The sequence below is a fragment of the Micropterus salmoides genome, unplaced genomic scaffold, assembly GCF_014851395.1.
Source record: "Micropterus salmoides isolate LMB-PRFRI ecotype aquatic unplaced genomic scaffold, ASM1485139v1 Ms_hic_scaffold_14, whole genome shotgun sequence".
In the NCBI taxonomy this organism is placed as follows: domain Eukaryota; kingdom Metazoa; phylum Chordata; class Actinopteri; order Centrarchiformes; family Centrarchidae; genus Micropterus; species Micropterus salmoides.
In genome coordinates this window covers 8,357,061-8,375,900 of record NW_024040485.1, presented here as the reverse complement: position 1 = coordinate 8,375,900, position 18,840 = coordinate 8,357,061, and the positions used below count along the sequence as shown (strand labels likewise).

The window sequence follows — 18,840 nt, the reverse complement described above, 5'->3', positions numbered from 1 at the left end:
TCGAAAGAGCGCAGTTTTCCTTTACCGGCCCCGGTGACGGCAAAAGTTTCCTTCATGTGTACAAGGGCACTTGAAACAGACTGCTGCTCACAATGCTTGCTTGCTGTGTGTGGGATGCAGTCGAGAGCATTCTTGACATTGAGCTTTCTCTTTCAAATATGCAAAACACAGACCTTTGCTTCGCAGGAAGTCGATCTTTTCCTTGTGTGGCTTAGCCTTGAATTTTCTGCAGACTGTGAGACTGTGTTGCTCTCCCTTCCAATAAACAGAAGGCTTGCTGTTTGCGTCCACTGACACATTTAGTGTTTTTGGTGTAGGTTGTCAATCTTGAATTTGTTAATTTGTTTTCAGTTTGGGAGGAGGCATATTGTAGTTTTGGTTTCTGTTGCACAGGTTCTTTTGGCCTGGTGGTGGTTTACTGTATGTTTCCATAGAGTAGGTGTAGTATATATCTAACTTGCTTGTTGACAAATTCGACAAAATCCTTGAATTTCACTCTTGTCTTTGTTTCTTCTTGTAGGTTGCATGCAGACTTTCTCCAAGCTTCTTTTGAGTTTGTATGGGAGCTTGTTGGCCAATGCCTTTATGTTAGCTGTATTGTCCAAGTCAGAGTGTTTCGAACCTCTTTCATCCATTCCTCACATTTCCAGAAGAAATCATTTATTGACTTTGTTGTAGGACAGAACTGAATGTTAGTCAGCTAGAACACTAGGTGGCTCTGTGATATAGACATTGTTGCCAGTTGAGTTAGGCACTTGTCTGTCAAGAAAACAGTTGTCTGAAGTAATGCAGAAATGTTGTACTAAGCTGCACAGTTCTATCACCAGGAGCAAAATTAATCTCCTCCATGTGAACACAGAAGTCCTACAGAGTACTAAAGACTTATTTTTTTATCATTGAACCAATTCTTTTGATTGTTCAAGAATTCTTCATCAGACATAAATCTTCTCAAACCAGAATTTAAATCAGAAAATTCTTCCTGCAAACCACTGAAGTCCACACAGCGTTTGCATCATCTTCCATTAATTGCTCAATATGCTTTACCATGCTCGTTAGCTGGGATAGCTTATACCTGCGTGCCTGAAGTTGTCTGTACTTGTTTTCTTCTACAGCCTTCTCAGTCATTTTTACTGTCCGTTTTTCACTGTCTTGTTCATCCATCACAAGCAAAAGTTTCCACACTGAATTAGTACAAATGTGAAAAAGCCGTAGGGTGATCTTAACACACACTGCGTACCACTTTGTCAGCCAAACGGCGGCCTTTATTATGTATTTTCTTAGACAGTGGTGCACACACCCACCACACTCCTTGTGGCTTCAGTTAATGATCCGTAGCAGAGCAAGGAAAGTTACGACAGTTTCACCGTGAAGTTTCCTAGTTCAGTCCTTTGTTTTGAGTCAGGCCCTTCCAAAGTCCATTAATCCATGCAGAGCGAGTATTTTGACTAATAATGTAGGTTTCCACTGAATGAAGCCCTAGCTTGACGCTCCATCCACTCCCTTCGTCCGAATCCACATCATTAAATCCACAGGACCACTCACAAAAAATGTATTTGTTTACTGAGTTAGCAACAAAACATCAGCACAGGAAAATTACAGAAAATTAAAATGATTAATTAATGAGAGAAAAGAAAGAGGGAGAGAGAAGGGTTACAAACTGTAGTGAGAGTATTCCCAAGAATTAAAGCTGCATGCGGTTAAAAGGAAAAGGCCGTAACAGTCCTTTATTCACATTTTAGATAATTATACAATTAACTCCTTGCATTACTGTAAATATTACCTGCATGAACCTGTAAATACTGTAAATATCCCCTTCAATTCTCTCTTCATAAATCAATCATGTAAATTACTGTTAACACATAAATTAAAATGGCTTATCAGTAAACAGCATTTAGGTTCCTACACTGACCAAAACCGACATGATTCATCTTCTGCTTGACATAAATATTAAATTTCACTTATTTTGGGAGTTTTGGAAGGCAAAGTCATTAGGATGAATCCTCTGATGATTATGATGTCTGTGCTAGATTTCATGGCAAACAATCCAAATTGTTGTCGAGACTCGCATCATCATGTCTCGTGCTCTGGCTCTTGTGTGGCTAAAAATCCCTCTGACATCTAATGGAGCAGGATGATGACGTTTGTTTCAGAAACATCTTGTGCTGCTGCTATCTTTATTTCTTCTAATAACGTCTTCACATCACACTGAGTCACCTGTGTGAGCTAATCAAATAAGATGTGGCTGCGGTCCCTCAACTCATTATTTTCAGACCTCAGGACTACGAACTGCCATGTCTGTCAAAATGAGTCTGAAGACACTTTGGTGGACTGAAGCGTGCTCATCATCATCCTCCGTCATCCATCCATCACCCATCCATCATCACATCCATCCATCAACATCGCATTAGTGATGTGATGTTATGATTATGGAAGTTTGTTTAAACTAATCATTTATGTGGCTCTTTCACTTGCTAATGCAAAGCCTTACATTATAGTTTTTACATTTGACAAATCCTTAATCTTTTTTTTCTGCAGTGATCCCCTACATTTCTCATAATGCCTTTAGACAGTATCCAGAGAACAAGCCTGGAGCTGTGGCGTTTATCTGTTTGCTATGTTATATACTTTGGGGTAAACATTTCCTCAGGTTAGTTGTATACCATATCACTTTTTCAGAGGCAGATACAAAATGTTTAATTTAGGACAAATAAATTGTTGCTTTGGCAATAAATCACCAAATAGACGACTTCCAGCAGAGCTTGGGAGCTACGTCAAGGCATGACATGGAAGTTATATATTTAGTTATAATGTGAGGAAATTATGACAGTTTGGGACAAAGTGAAAATACAAATCAATGACAGAGCCTATAGGGATCATCGTTGGACATTTTACTTGGAGATATTTTGGTGTAATATTCCTGTAACGCAATTGAAGAAACTGCTCTTCTCTGATTGATTTCTCCTCTGCCTCCCTGTTGGAAACAGTTTCAAAACAGTGAGACTACAGCGACGCTCTTGTTCTTTGATTCTGAAAGTCTGACACCATAATCTGATGTTTGTCTTTTTGATCTTTTAAAGATTCATCCTGGTATAAATTACATGTACATTTACATTGTTTACATTTACCCAAATATTGATGGGACTATGAAAAATACACCATCATACAAAAAAAATGGAAGAAAATGCAGAAATGCAAGGCACATCCACATTAGTTGTTCTTTCATTAGGAATGAATAAGAGGTGGTGAAAAGCATGAAATAACTGGAGGAAAATGTCAATGAGCTTTGACACAAGAGACCCAAAAATAGCCAATCTGCCCTTCTGTCCCCCTCCTCCGCCACCTTCTGTGGATCAGCACGCTAACTAAATCCATCTCCGTCTCATATCCGAGGTCACAAATATGGCATGACAAAGCTGCATGGCGTCTTTGTTCCACTTCACAAAAAAAGTGTGACCGTTCACCAGAGGAAGGCCCATCACTGTCTTCAATGAGCAGGCTGCCGGTATTTGTTTGCACTCGTCCTCCATCTGCTCTGTGGTTTCCTGTACAAGGATTACCACTGTATTGTACTGATAGACCAGGCTTTATCCTGTCTCTGAATGTGTCTGAATAATGACGAGTAGGTGACATTGTTCAATAATTATCGATCAGCCTCACTTAAAGTTCACTTTTTTCTGGCATGGCTATAGAATGTGTAAAACATAGACGTAGTCTCTGTGATGTCACCCATACAGTCCCCTCCAAAAGTATTGGAACGGGAAGGCAAATTCCTTTGCTTTTGTTGTTCACTGAAGACATTTGGGTTTAAGATCAAAAGATGAGTATGAGACAAGAATTTAGAATTTCAGCTCTCATTTCGTGGTATTCAGATCTAGATGTGTTAAACAACTCAGGACATATCACCATTTTGTTTGATTCCACCCATTTTTCAAGTGACATAAGGCTGCATTTATGTCAGCAAGGGAAAGTAACACATTTACTCAAGGACTGTACTTAACTACCTTTTTGAGGTACTTGGACTTTAGTATATCCCAATACTGCTACTTTATACTTCTACTTCACTATATTTCAGAGGGAAATATTGTATTTTTTTACAAGACTAAATCAAAGTAATTTGTAACTGCCATAGTTTTTTATTTTTTATTTTATTTTACATACAGAACATATAGTATTAAATATAATGCATTGCTATAAAATAAAGGCCCCTCAAACCCTCACAAGAGGGCTTTTGATTAAATTCAGGTTGCATTTACATTAGGTCATTATGCCCTGCGACAAACTAACAGGAAAGCCCCTGAAGTCCTGAATCTACTGTATATCTTGCTGCACATCATAATAATGCGTGTGTACAAATTATAGTGAGTACTTTACCTTTTGAAATTTTAAGTACATTTTGCTGGTAACACTTCTGTACTTTTACTCAAGTAGAATTTTGAATTCAGGGCTTTTATTTACCTAATATTTTTACACTGTGGTACTTTTACTAAAAGCATCTGAATTTGTCTTCCACCACTGATGTATGCATGAGAGTATTTCAGACATGTTTGTATCAATTTCTTTAATACTTGAAAGGAGTTTGCATGTAACATTTACAGCTTTTTTGAATGCCTCTCCCATCAGGGGTTGGGCCAGCCAGCTTGACGCTCGGGATTCGATCAAGAGATTTGGCAGGTGTGCAAGTTGGCATCTCCAGCTACCCATACGGCCCTTCTCTAAATAGATTTTAGCATCTCCTTGGAGACCCACAATATGTATTTTGACTAAATAGATAGTAAAAACAGGTTTCATAAATATAATCAATGATGGCTCTGTTATTGTAAGTGTTAAAGTGTCCCAGTAAGCAATGACAATGTTACAATGAGTCAGCATGAAACTGAAGCAGCTATCATCATTAATTTCATTAGTTACACCTGTACTTTTCCTACGATGACATGTAGTTATCCTGAGCAGTTCTACACAGGGAGTAATAGTGATCTTAAGTACTGGTATGAGATCATTATTTAGTTTCAGCCAACACCCCACACAGACAGTCACAGGAAAAGTATGTGAACCCTTTGGAATTACCAGGATGTTTGCACTAATTGATCATAAAATGTGATCTGATCTTCACACAAACAATTATATGTTTTATGTTTATATTAAGAGAGCGATTCACACCAGCCGTCCCCAGAATATTACTGAACTGAAACAGTTTTGTAAAGAAGAATCGTCCAAAATTCCTCCTGACCATTGTTCAGGTCTGATCTGCATCTACAGGAAATATATGGTTGGTGTTCAATGAAAACATATAATTGTTTGTGTGGTATTAGTTTAAGCAGAGTGTGTTTGTCTATTGTTGTGACTTAGATGAAGATCCGATCACATTTTATGACCAATTAATGCAGAAATCCTGGTTATTCCAAAGGATTCACATAATTTTCCTGCGACTGTATGTAGATATTCAACACTGTAATCAAGAGGAAGAAAGGGGATGGAGTCATTAAATGAGATTTGACTCATGAAAAAGCCCCTTAAACAACATTAGGGCCAGCTTTGGATATTAAACCTCTCAAAGAAAATTGCCACGAGCAGCTCAAAAGTGTGAATTCAGGGCAGAAAAATTAAGTGGAAGAGGAGCGTGCAAAAAACGAAGAGAAGGTGGCAGAGAGAGTGGAGCCATTTGTTTCCAGACACTCGGAGGATGGGAAACGAGACAGAGGGTCAGGGTTATGCTTCACTGCAGCACCAGGACTGCGTGGAGGAATGATACTCGTCTGCAACCTCGCCAGGCATTACACAACAATAATCTTCATCTCTGGACATGTGCTTCGCTGAATCATCCGGCCTTTGAAAATGAGTTCAGCAGTAGCCATTTTTAAAAAGATCATTTGCAAACTGTCACTTATGTTTGGCAAATAAAAGAACGAAGAGAGTGAAAGCGGAGGATGTAGAAAAATGGGGGATAAGAGGGCTTTAGCTTGTTAGTGGGGGTGATTCAAAAATGTATACTGTAATAGCATAAAAACATCAATGTGAAAGGACGATATTGGTATTAAGTTACCTCAGATGTCAGATGACAAAGCTCAAATGAGGTTTTTACGAAGAATACTGAGGACAGCATTTAGATGTTTGACATTTACCTCACTCTCTTATCTTGAATGCATTACACGGAGTGAGTTTATAGCTTCATTGTGTTGCTAAAGGCTGCTGAAGATTGATAGATAAAGTTGCTGCTGTTGGAATCAAACTTAATTAATGTAGTGACATTATAGTAAGAAACTACTAATTGTATTCCTCTGCTTTAGTAGTTGTGCTTGATAGGAAAATCACCCCAGGTTGTCTGACTCTTACCTTAATTAACAGTGCTTGGTATCAAACCTTAATACAGGTCTTGTTTGCACATTCTTTGATCAGAGATGTTCTTTAACTAGATTTGTTCTTTGAACTTTGCCAATTTGCTACGATTTGTATTTCATTGCTGCTCAGTATTTCAAGACAACATATAACACTTCTGCAGATTTCAAAACATGTCAAAACCACCTTCCACATTCAATAAGTATAAATGAATCATCGCCTTACCTCATCGTACTTGCAAGCAACATCTGCGAGGCTGCTCGTTTCACCCAGCAGGCTGAGATCCAGCTCACTGGGCCCTGAAGACAGAAAAACAGAACAATCATCAAACTCTGTGAATGGGGGCCAGAGATTCTGCTAATTTTTCATGGGGGCGCCCAGGTAGTTGTTATACTCAAGTATAATTTTTAACTGTTTAAATAAAGACTGTTATCTAGAATAAATAAATGTGTGTTCTACATTTTAACAGTTTCACTCATGCACCATTGATCATTTGTCTTCCAGGCAGTTGAGTTGCTGCCTTCATGAGTGCCACATTTCATCAGTCTCTAGTTTTTTTTATGTGACACATGTCCATGTTACAATCAAATTCTTAAGACTGCAACTAGTGATTATTTCAATTTTAACACTGATTTAATGAATCACCTTTAGGACCTTTTCATGCCTTTACTGGACGGTGACAGCGGAGAGATAACATGAAACGAGTAAGAGGAAAATAAAATGAATGTCCCTAGCTGGATGGTCGGCCTCTTAACAACTAAGCCAAAGGGATGCCATAATTATTCCAGTCATTCAATATAGATGAATCTATTAATTTTTTCAATAAATTGTCTTATCTAAAGTGTAAAACATGTCACACAATTTGTCGTGGTTGTTTTTATGATCAACAGTCCAAACCCCAAATATTTTTAGTTTACAGTGATATCTACCTAAATATGCTACTGTATGTTGTCCGAGGCCACGTCTTATGGTTGTCCTCCAATCCCCTTGCTTGTAGAAGGCAGATGTATGATCACATTATCAAATTATTGTTTAAGGTGTTTTACCACAACATTTCCATCCATCAATCCATCGTCAACCGATTATCCTGCGTACAGGGTGGCGGGGGGCTGGAACCAATCCCAGCTGACATCGGGCAAAAGGCGGGTTGCATTATGCCTGGATAGATTTACTGTATATATTTTATTATCTCTTTACATTAGAGCTCATTTAATCTTGTACATCTCTACAGCACACAGTACCACAACAAACCTCCAGTTGTAAACACGCAGCTGCACATCTGCACTATTCTGTCTGAGCAACACACTGCAAATAAAATACCCATGAATTGAGGTTAATTTTGACCCCAAACATTTGAACCTGAACTGAAACTGTCGTCAGAAACCTGCCGAGTGTGATGCTGTGATCTATTCACATAGCATCTTCATCCACTTCCTCAGTGGAAATGGGTCGTGAATAACACTTCCCCTCAGCAATTTCTTTTTCTTGCAGGCCAGAGCAGAAAACTGGGTTAGATTCTGTGAAGACGCAGCTTCAAACGTTCAGGCAGATTCCAGAGAGACAGCAGCTGTGAATTTCTTTGAATGTATTATGTTAAAAAGCACCAGGATGCACTAGATTCACCAAAAAAAATTGCTAACAACAAAAACCTGTCCTGTGTCTCAGCTCTGCAGATCACTTCACAAGAGTCAGCAGCATGTCAGAGTGCATCTCGCCTTTGGAAAGCGAGGGGCTGAGGTTTGACGGTGTGGACATCTTTGTTTTGCTGGTTTCTGAGGCTGCAGTCGTCAGCAGAACTTCGCTTTGGTCTATGTGCTGCTGCAATAATCATCCACTCCACTCCTGGTAAAAATGTGGCACTAGAAGCAGCAGATGGACTAGGAGGCAATTTCTCTTAAGAGTTTACCTTTACTCTACTGCCAGTCTATTTTGCAAGTTCGACTTGTTTGTTTTGTTTCCTGTTGCTTTTCCTTATACTTTTCTATATCAGCTGATTGATGCAATTTAGAAATCACTTGATCTCTGGCAGGATGTAAGGTTGAAGCTAGAGATTGCACACGTGACTCAGTTTTTCCGATGCCTATTTAAGAGTTTCATGATGCAAAAATAGACCTTTTAGTGGTCCTTTCAAATTAGACTGCACTCAGGATGTTTCTTTTTATTCCTGGGTGGAACATCTATTGTGAGGCTCCATTAAAACATATACAGAAGAACATCTTGACAAATGTACACAGAAGGGCAGCTACATAACTGCCGTATGTAATTGGATTCTTGATGGGAAGCTCTTTTAGTTGATCATGCCCGAAGTAAGGAAAAGACTACTATATTCTCTTGAGAAAAATATAATGAAATTTTTATACATGATTGTTTAGTAGAAATCAGCATTAGCATCAACATTAGTGGGATGTGATCATTTCTCTATTGCTTAATGACAGCTTAAGCATATCTCATTTTTCTGAGGATCTGTTTTTGAGATTTTCATGTAGTCTTTGAGCAACTCAAGTACACCTGCCTCTGTTTGGTATTTCAGTGTCCTGTTATGATGCAGACTGCGCTCAAATGCGAGGATAAGTGCAGCGGAAGTGTCAGGCTCACATTCCCAGTGATCCCTGACATCAAAATTGGCTTGCGCTACTTGACAGCTACGTAAGTCATATTATGTGCCTGCATTTATCATCTGATGTACAGATTCCAGAAAGAAGCTGACAAACTGATTTCATTTGTGGGTGAAATGTCATGTAATAATGATGCCACATCCAAACTATCCCTACTTCTCTTTGGCTGCTCACTTAGTGTAACGCCACCAAACTGACACTGCCTCTGAACATATTTCCTCCTCCTGAACTATTTTGAGGTGCCATATGTCCTCTCATGGTGATTCTGCATCTCCTGACACGAACCTCGGTTTCCTCCTGAGTGAATCTGTTGTGGCAAATCTGCTCCAAACTGTTCGTGTTTTATGTTAATTAGTGAGCTTTAGAGGTGCTGACAGGCTGATTTTGTTACCTTTGGACAGAGCCAGGCTAGCTGTTTCCCCTCTTACCAGCTGCTGGCTCCAGTATCATCGGCCTATACATACAACCAAGAACTACAAAGTAAAGGTATTAAACATTCCTTTTCCAACAGACTCCCTGAGATGGAGTCACTTTGTTGTCCCAAAATGTGCTACATTAAAGCAGTGGAAACAGTGTGAGGCGGCAAGCAGCCTTTGCTTTGCAACAAGAGACGTGGGATTTCTGTGCTGTGTTGGAACAGTTACAGGTTACACCTACACTTTTTATTATGATAAAAAATAATGATTGCTTTGCAAACAAAACCAGCTAAATTCTGTGCCTGCGGTAAAAAAATTTCATTTATGATCTGTGCCGACTGATCATATCTTTTAAACCGACATTCAGTAAATTTACTTAAGGTCAGGAATGTGCATCTGTCTGGCACACAAGCAGATGATCAGGTTTTACATTATACATATAGTCTCCATCACACCACCTGACTGATTTCTCACAGAGCATGGCTAACCCCGCTTCCCTGGTTGCCATGCCAACCCTTGTTGTAACCAGGGAGCTGGTGGGTGGTGTGTTTTCTCTTGGTCTCTCTCCTTGGAGAAGCCTTTCTACACTGTACACATGCATCAGTAGCTCCAATACAACCCCCGAGGATTTTCTTTACTGTTACTGTTGGTATTTTGATGCAGCTCTATTGCATCGCATTTCATCATTTGGCCCACAGCTACTGTAAAGAAGGCTTTTTACTACACTATAAACATACACACACACACACACACACACACACACACACACACACACACACACACACACACACGGACCCCAGTCTAACATAAAGATTTTTGTATTTGTGATGAATTGGCCTTAAAAAACCCTTCCTTGGGAACCATTTGATTGAGTACGAGTATGAGTACAATCCTTTTTGTTTAACCATACACACAAGTATGAGATGTGAGTTGGACGATAGAAACATGAGTCAATAATTCATCTTACTGTTTAACAAAAAGGTAGATCTCTGTAGGGATCTTTTCCATAACGTTGCAGTCATTGCAGCCTGTTTCATGGCTGCCGCCTGAGCGGTGTAATGTACCAATTCCAAAACTTTTTGTACCCATTAGTCAATTAGGCTGCAACATATGTAAAAGAATGGGGCCCAGGTTTAAAAATAAATGACTCTTTAAGTAAAAGTACAAAAGTATTAGCATAAATATATACTTAATGTACAAAAAGTAAAAGTCCTTATTATGCAGAATGGCCTTAATGTGTACATCACTATAATGTTGCAGCTAGTAACATTAGGGCTACTTTTAATTACTTTCTCAATAGTCAAAAATCAAGTTATCTTATTTTAACCTATATGACAACATCATAATCTAATTGTTGATTTTTTAAAAAATTAATCTAAATCTGAAATAAAGTTATTTTAAAAAAATGTACTGGAGATAAAGATCTAGTTTAGCAGTTTTTAAACGTGTCTGTCCATTAAACATCTCTTGCGTTGTCTGACTGTTTAAAAAAAAAAGTTCATCTCACCAGCTGCAGGCTCTTTGGACGGAAACATCTTGTTGTCCAAAGTCATGCTGATGTCACAGAACACCTCCTCCTCATCTCGGTCAGCATCCAACTAAAAGAAGAGGGGGGGGGGGGGGGACACCTCAATCTTTGATTCTCTGGCCTTAAATTTTGTTTGGAGACAGCTGGCGGAAGAGCTTGACAGAAATGACAGATGCAAGTCGTACACAAAAGTCATGACCTGAACCTACATCATCACAAGCACAACGGACACGCTCAGTCTGTTAAGCTACCGTGACATCCACATTGAGACTTATTATAAGGTCAAATATAAGAAACAACGCTGGGAGCCACACACTCAGGTTAGTTTGTATTCAATACACACCGGAAGCTTTAATAACACTAGATAAATTAGCCTCCCTTCTATGTCAATTAGTCTCTTTCAGATTATTTTGATGCTGGCTGGCTTCCTTTGCACGTACAGTATTTGCAAATTGACCGTGAAGAATCTGCTTTGGGAGTGAACAAGAAGCTGATTGAAGCAGACTTCTCCTCCTCCCCAATCTGTGCTCTGTGGCCGTCCCTCCGCTCTCATCAGGATCTGATGCCAACCAGCTGAAAGGCGTCCTTCTGCATACCGAAAAACGGATCAAAAAAATATTGGAGATAGTTGCTGTAACTGTTTCCTGCTGTCTCTCCTTCAGGTGTGTGATTCTCAGCAGTGTTTCTAATCGACATGGAAACTAAACAAAGACATGAATGAATGTCAGCTGTGGGAGTGGAGGTTAGGCAAAACGTAAGCGAAGGATAACAGCACCAACATCCGGCTTCCTCTTGGGGTTACCATGGTAACAACCTAAAAAAGAGAAACACTGTTTGCTGTCTGCTGCGTGGGAGAGTCCCTCGAGCCCCCGAGGGCCCTGTGAGTCCACCTGCAGAGGAGCAGCAGAGGGGGATCAAGCTGAGGATTCCCCAGAGAGTGCAGCATTCGAGGAACCCATCATGGTACTCAGACCTCTCAACGTCTGGCATCATGGGCAGAAAAAGTGTCTGCTGTCACACTACAGAGGCTTTTTATAACATAAATTTGTTCCCTTCTTCAACAGAGAGGATCCGTATAATCCATTTATACTTCACAAAAAGAAGAGTTTATTTTTCAAGGACAGATGAGTAGCTGTAACTTTCTGAAGAAAAGCTACAGTGGACAGAGGACAAGGAAGGAGAACCTTTCACTATTTTCAGATTGCCTTATTGTCTTTGTGTGAGAAGAGAAGAGAAGAGACCTTTATTGTCACATACATGTTGTGAAATTCATTCTCTGCATTTAACCCATCCCTCAAGGGAGCAGTGGGCAGCCACTGTGCAGCACCCGGGGACCAACTTCAGATGCATATATCAGTGTCACTAACATGTTTTTGATGGTGTGGGAAACCAGAGCAAACCCATGCAGACATGGGAAGAACACGCAGACTCCACACAGAAAGGCCGGGGCAACTGGGATTTGAACCCGCAACCTTCTTGCTGTGAGGCCACAGCGCTATCCACTGGACCACCGACTGCCAAAACTCCATATGCTCAATGAAATAGGGCAAAATGTCAAATTCCCTTGCAGAGGAGCAGAACAGAGTGCACCTGTCTCCATTGATAAGGATTATAATCACAGCTAATGCTGCATCCACACAACAGTTTTCAGGTTGTGAATCTCTTTTTCTTTGTCCTGTCTTAGTCAGCAAAATACAAAATAAACATAAACAAGTGAATGACCGCTACTGTGCTACATGATCTTCTAAACTGACATTTGAAAACCTTTTTACTAAATCAGCTTCTTAAGCTGCTCTGTTCATGAACACTGAGTTTTTCCACCAAAACTTAAAACAGTTTTGATTATTTTACAGATGTTTGACAGCTGGGTTTGTTTGGTCATGTTGGCGAGTCACATTTATTAAATCTGATCTTCAAAGTTCACATGAAGCAGATTAGCTGAGTGTCTGAGTGTTAAATAATACATAAGCACCTTTGTTTAACCAAAAACCTTATTTGTATGTTCACAAAAGGCAGAAAGGCAGAGGAGACAGTAAAGCATCTGAGCAGGCTTGCACCATCATTTTCCAAAAGATCAGTTTTCCTCATGCACGCCAGCATTTTCTGATTCATCCACTCTGGAGACAAAGTTCTTGGGTATGAAAAACCCTGATGTGAGTTAGAAGGAGAAACATTTTCCAAATTTATCTCAGACATTTTGTTTTTCATTCTACTCAGTCCTCCACATGTGTATTTTTTAAATATAGCTTACTTCTAAATGTAGAAAACATACATGTATTTGGGAAATTATTTCGGAATCACCATAGCTTTCGTATACAGTCCACATATACATTAACCCTCTCCTGGAAATAAAAACCTTAATATTGACAACAGCAATTGGGAATCATATCTTGTATTTAACAGTCATTATTATAATTAACACTACAGAAATAAATGCTTTTGTCAAAAAATCTAAAATGTCTCATCCAAAGAATTGTTTTATGTGCTTCAAGTCTACTGATACAGTAAGGTGAAGTGAGATAAAAGCCGTCATCCATTAGTTCAAAGATCTCAAAGAAGGAGACGTAGATTAAAGGAAGCAGATTAATCAGAGGGGGAGTCTTAAGCCTTCAGACAGCTTAAAGCAGCAGCTCCTTGTGGACTCTGCAACTCTTTTCAGGAAGATGTCTGATGCATTCATTGTTTCCTCTTTAATCATACAAATGAATTCTTTTGTAATTCAAAAAAAAGCCTTGTGATTTTTGTAGTGAAGACGAATCTCCCGAACTCATGTTTCATTTGAACTGGCAGATACATCTTGTCCCCTGTCGGACAGATTTCCACACTTCCTCGATCTGGTCGGGCCACTCCTCCCATTTTATGGGGCGGATTTAATATGATGACTGACAGAAAAGTCACACGTTTCACTACTCTGATTGGTTGTAGGTCTGGACCTGAGTCCAGTCTGCAGATCCGTCCAGCGCAACTGTTATTTTTTTTACCAACTAGATTTTCAAGAATTCTCACTTGACGGACACATGTATTGTTTCAAGGTGGGGGGTGGTGATGCGAGAGACCCAGGTTCAACTCCCTGCTGTGACACATCCATCAATGTGTCCCTGAGCAAGACATTTAACCCCTAGTTGCTCCAGAGGCATGTGACCTCTGAGATACTAAGCAATTGTAAGTCACTTTGGATAAAAGCATCATCTTAAATGAAGAATAAAATATACAGTCTGCCTCTGATTGGCTATCCCTAAACTTCAATCTTACAAGCATTGCTCTGCCTGGTTGGAAATTTGGTGCTTCTCAATACACATTTGCAAATTACTCTGGCGATGTCAGGCTACAGTACAACAATACATGTCATGCCAGGTTTTGTTTCCAAAACAGAGATATATATGTATAAAGATATAAATATAATTCATATAAATAAAGAGACCCAAATAGATAAAAAAAAAGACCCAATACCACCTTCAGGTTATTCAGTCTTATTTTCAAAGCGAGATATGTCTTGAAATTCGGAAGACAGTTATTCATAATTTTACTGATTAGTTACAATACCAGCTAAGTATCTCATTTATATTCCAGAAATAATAAACAAATACCTTGTAACCATCCCTGGGGAGTTGAGAGACTCAGAAAGACAGAGCAAGGTGTCTTTTGTTTGTTTATATCTGCGCGGCATCTAGCAGCCTGCGGGAAGGAAGCTGAACTCACTCAGGGAATATTTAATTAGATTGGTCCTTTTTCCTAGAATGACAGGGCAGCTTAGATTGAGACCACAACAAAGTATTATCTCTTCCTGCTGCAATTTCCGGGTTAGGCTTCATTGTGGATAGGAGTGTGTGTGTGCTTGATTGAGTCATCCTACGTGAAAAAGCAGCTTTTTACACAAAAATCTAAATGTCACGTTTCAGATGATCCCAAACACTGAGCAATCCTACGTCAGAGGAGCCAAAAGTTCCTTACAATGACGGAAATAGGACGAGTTTATTCAGTGAACACACTGAATTGTCAGAACACATGTCTACGGGTCTATTAATTCTCAGTCATTCCAATTCAGTGTTGATGAGTCATTGCGATTGTTCTTTTATAGAGTCTTGTTCTTTTATGTCTTCCTATATCGGACCTGACATTTGAAGTGAAAGGATTACTTTCACACAAAAGCCTTTTGCTGGGCGAAAGCAATTAAGCCTCTGAGGTTATTGCATTCATTAATCAAGAAACTATTGAGTCTTTCTCCTGGGATAATTACTGAAGAGCAGGAGGAACCTATCCAATCAGAAGTTAATCTAATCTTTAAAAACTTAAATTAGACAGAAACTAAAAACTGTTAACAAACGTCACAAACAATTTTTGTGTTTTTCTTTTAGTTCATTAGAGGACATTAGAGGAGTTAGTTGCTGTTTAAACAAAATAATAATATAACTGGATAGAAAAGTGGAGGAAGGTTTATTTACGAAATGTTATAATGAAACACATGTTTTCCTGAGTGAAAATCTTAGAATGTTATGTGCAGCACTGAACATTGCTGCCACTGTTAATATCACCTTGGTGCAAATACCCGAGACAAAGATCCTACTGTATAACGTTGCAGTGTTGTTTCTAATTAAAACCACATTTCCCATAAATGCACTAACTTTTCCAAAGAGAATGCTGCTACTTGTCCATGTATCAATGTTCTTTTTAAAATTTCTGTCCTTTTACTCCTTTTAATCTGCCACTGGAAGAAACTTAACATGGTGAGCTGCAGTCCATTAATCGATTAGTCAATCGACAGAAAAATTATCAACAACTATTTTGATAATGGTTTCAGTCATTTATCAAGACAGATTTGTTTTAAATCATACATCGTCTTATTCCAACTACGTTGAGAGCATTTGCTTTGTCATATAAATGATTAATCGAAAAAAATTTCTGTCGGTCTGATTAAATGTAAACTTGTCTTAAAATTAACTAATATGACTATTGATCCAATACACAGCTGAATAGTTTAATTATTCGATGAATCACAGTGTAAATCTTTCTTCTGTTCTGGATTTACTATTAGCGACACCACCTCAACCACATGTAAATTTTAGGAATCACAAGAATTGAAGAAAATCCGACCATACCAGTTTCACATGGATAAAGAATACTTTGTTATCTGCTGGCTTCACCTGTTCAGAGCTGACAATAGTTTCTGATTGGAAGGTTTTCTCTGCTGCCTGTTTTTCAGTTTTTAAAAAGAGTAGGAGTAAACAGAGATGTTAAGATAAAGGGCATTTCAGAACATTTCAAGGATCTCATAAACACACACAAACTCGATGCACTCTAGTTCTGTGAGAATGAAAGTCAAGATACGTCCTGTGTCACGTGGCAGTGGCAAACCATACATACTATCTCTGACTGAAAATCCTCAGCTCGTTTACTGTAAATATACATTACAAAAGTTTGTCTGGAAAAGTCATGACAATATTTCTAAAGAACAAAAACTGCCCAAGCGTTCGGTGTGGACATCATTTGTCATGAAATTGCTTTTCAAGAGTCCACACTGTGCCAACCCTTGATTTCAGTGGCGTCAAGCCTGTGTGATTGCAGGGACAGTTTGACAAGCCAGAGACACACTGTGTGTCTGAGACTCGCCTCTTGACGCTGTGGCACCATAAAGAGAGTGGCGACAGCAATTCACAACAGGGACAATCCATCAATGAGCTCTCAAAACGTTCAAATCACTCGATTAAGGACTGCCGATTCACAGGTATGGAAGGGGAGGAAATTGGCTTCTACCCAGTGTGTTTTCACAAAAACACAATATGTCAAATTTCATAAAGAGTATGGTCTAGACCTGCTCTGTATGAAAAGTACAACGAGATAACCTTTGTTATATATTGGTGCTATATACGTAAATAAAATGTAATTCAAAGACAAATCGAGACATTTGTGGGAAACATCAGCCAAGCCCCTGTATGCAGGATAAGCGGTTGACGATGGATGGATGGATGGATGGATCAGCCCAGTACAGGCTCTTGGAAACCTTAACAAGCATGGACAGAAAATAGATGGATGGAAGAATGAATAGCAGGATATATATTGCAAATATATAGTATAAACAGAAACTTGACTCATGAAGTGTGAACTGTGAAGAAACAATTGCGAAGGGGGAAAGAAGCAGACAAGAATGCAATGAGCAGAATATCAAAAAAGGCAATATTGCAAAAGAAACTGGGCAAGATATCACACAGGAGAAAATACATTTTTGCAATAAAAATAGAGACACAGATTTAATTCTAATACGTCTGGAGTCCCGGAGCCTGGAGTTAAGTGTTGTTCACCTCACTGGCATTTTCATTTTTACTCTTATAGCACAGAAAGCTAAAGAGGGAGAGAGCACTGACACATAAACCGCAGGCCCTGACTTCTGGAGACCATCTGATTACATTCTCATTCTTTCTAACATTATTGTGAGAGCCGCTGGAAATTACCCTTTGATTTTAAGATGCCTCCAGACAACAATCTAAAAGTATGCAAACTAAATCTCTGTCTCGCAGTAATACATTGGAGGAGTTGTTCAGTATTAGCTCTGGTGTGAGGGAGGCGACGCTGCGCTGAGACTCAGACAGATCAATAAGACTCCCACTAGAATTGTGGGCAGCCGCTTCCCGTTGGCTGCGGGAGCCAATAGCTCTATTAGCACCTGCTTCACACACTCGATGCCGCTCTGCACCAAGCCACACAATCTAATGAAGATGGTGGTCTCCAATTAACACTAGGCCCTCTATTCCAAACTCACCAAACAATCAGAGGGTAAACAGATACAGATACCTCCTTAACTTTGTCTATGTTTAGAAATATCTGAATATTGTTGGTAATGTTAACATGATTACCATTCACACACCTGTAAGTATGCATGTGGGAGATCCTGTAATTGCCAGTTTGCAGCTCGTACACAGTTCATGTCAACATCCATGTTCTAATTACGACAGGGAAGCTTTTTTTTCTGAAAGCTCAGATCAGCCAAAGTACATTGTTCAAAGTAATTAAATGTTATTTTAATGTGCACTGCTTTATGGATTTACACATGACCAACTCAAACACAATCATTGTTCAACCTAAGATGACTAATATCACTCCTTTTTCTCCCTTTGTTAGCAAATAATTTGTTAGCTAGCTAATATTATTGAATACTTTTAAAAATCAACCAGTGACATTTAAACATCTCATTCCTACTTTCTTTCCCACATTACATGATCATAGCAAAACTGTGATCATCTGTGCCAGGAAGTTAACTTCGGTCCCTAGCACGAAAGCTGGGCTTGCTAAACGTGGTTCATCACCCCACAGCCTCACTTCCCGTCTCAGACATGACAAAGGCACAACTTCCTGTGTTGGCACTGAAGGTTGTACATCATGCACTGCAGAATATGAATGTAATTTATAGAAATAATGGGCTGCTTTATGCAATTGCCTTACCGTAACAATAAGGCCTCTCTCCTGGAAGTATTTGACCAGAGGAATGGTGTTTTGCTTGAAGTTGGTGAGGCGGCGGTCGATGGCCTTGGGGTTGTCATCCGGTCGTCCCTGCTGCTCGGCTCGTTTCTGCAGCCTCTCCTTCAAACGGTGGTTAGTGCAGGCCAGGAACACCACCAGGTCAGGAGTGCAGATCTACCAGGAGAGAAAAGACATGCGCAATATTACAGCCAAACCTACATAACTCAGATTAACTGTGATGTTGAAGATGTGACACGAGGAAGCTCCGTCTCAGAGCTGCAAACTAGGGAGCTAGAAAACCAACTCGGGGTTAGTTTCATTTTTCAATTCAATAGTCTCAGGTCAAAATGTCAAAACTAAAATACACACAACAATAAAGACTTTAGTCTCAGTAAGGTCTGAAGAGATTGAGAGAGTTTCCCCACAATTAGCTACTTTTATACTAAGATGAGGCTTTTTCTCATACTTACCATATTCAGCTCAGGATATAAACAAC

At 39.3% G+C, this 18,840-nt stretch overlaps 1 protein-coding gene across 1 annotated transcript in view; it reads right to left on the bottom strand.

The window, feature by feature from the left end:
* ak5 (adenylate kinase 5) overlaps nt 1-18,840 on the bottom strand; it is a 78,898-nt gene that overhangs the window by 33,210 nt on the left and 26,848 nt on the right. Inside the window, exons 6-8 of the mRNA XM_038719213.1 lie at nt 18,327-18,518; nt 10,872-10,962; nt 6,559-6,632 (exon numbers count right to left, since the gene is read on the bottom strand). Coding sequence (XP_038575141.1) covers nt 6,559-6,632; nt 10,872-10,962; nt 18,327-18,518 — 357 coding nt within the window. The remainder of the gene's footprint in view (nt 1-6,558; nt 6,633-10,871; nt 10,963-18,326; nt 18,519-18,840) is intronic.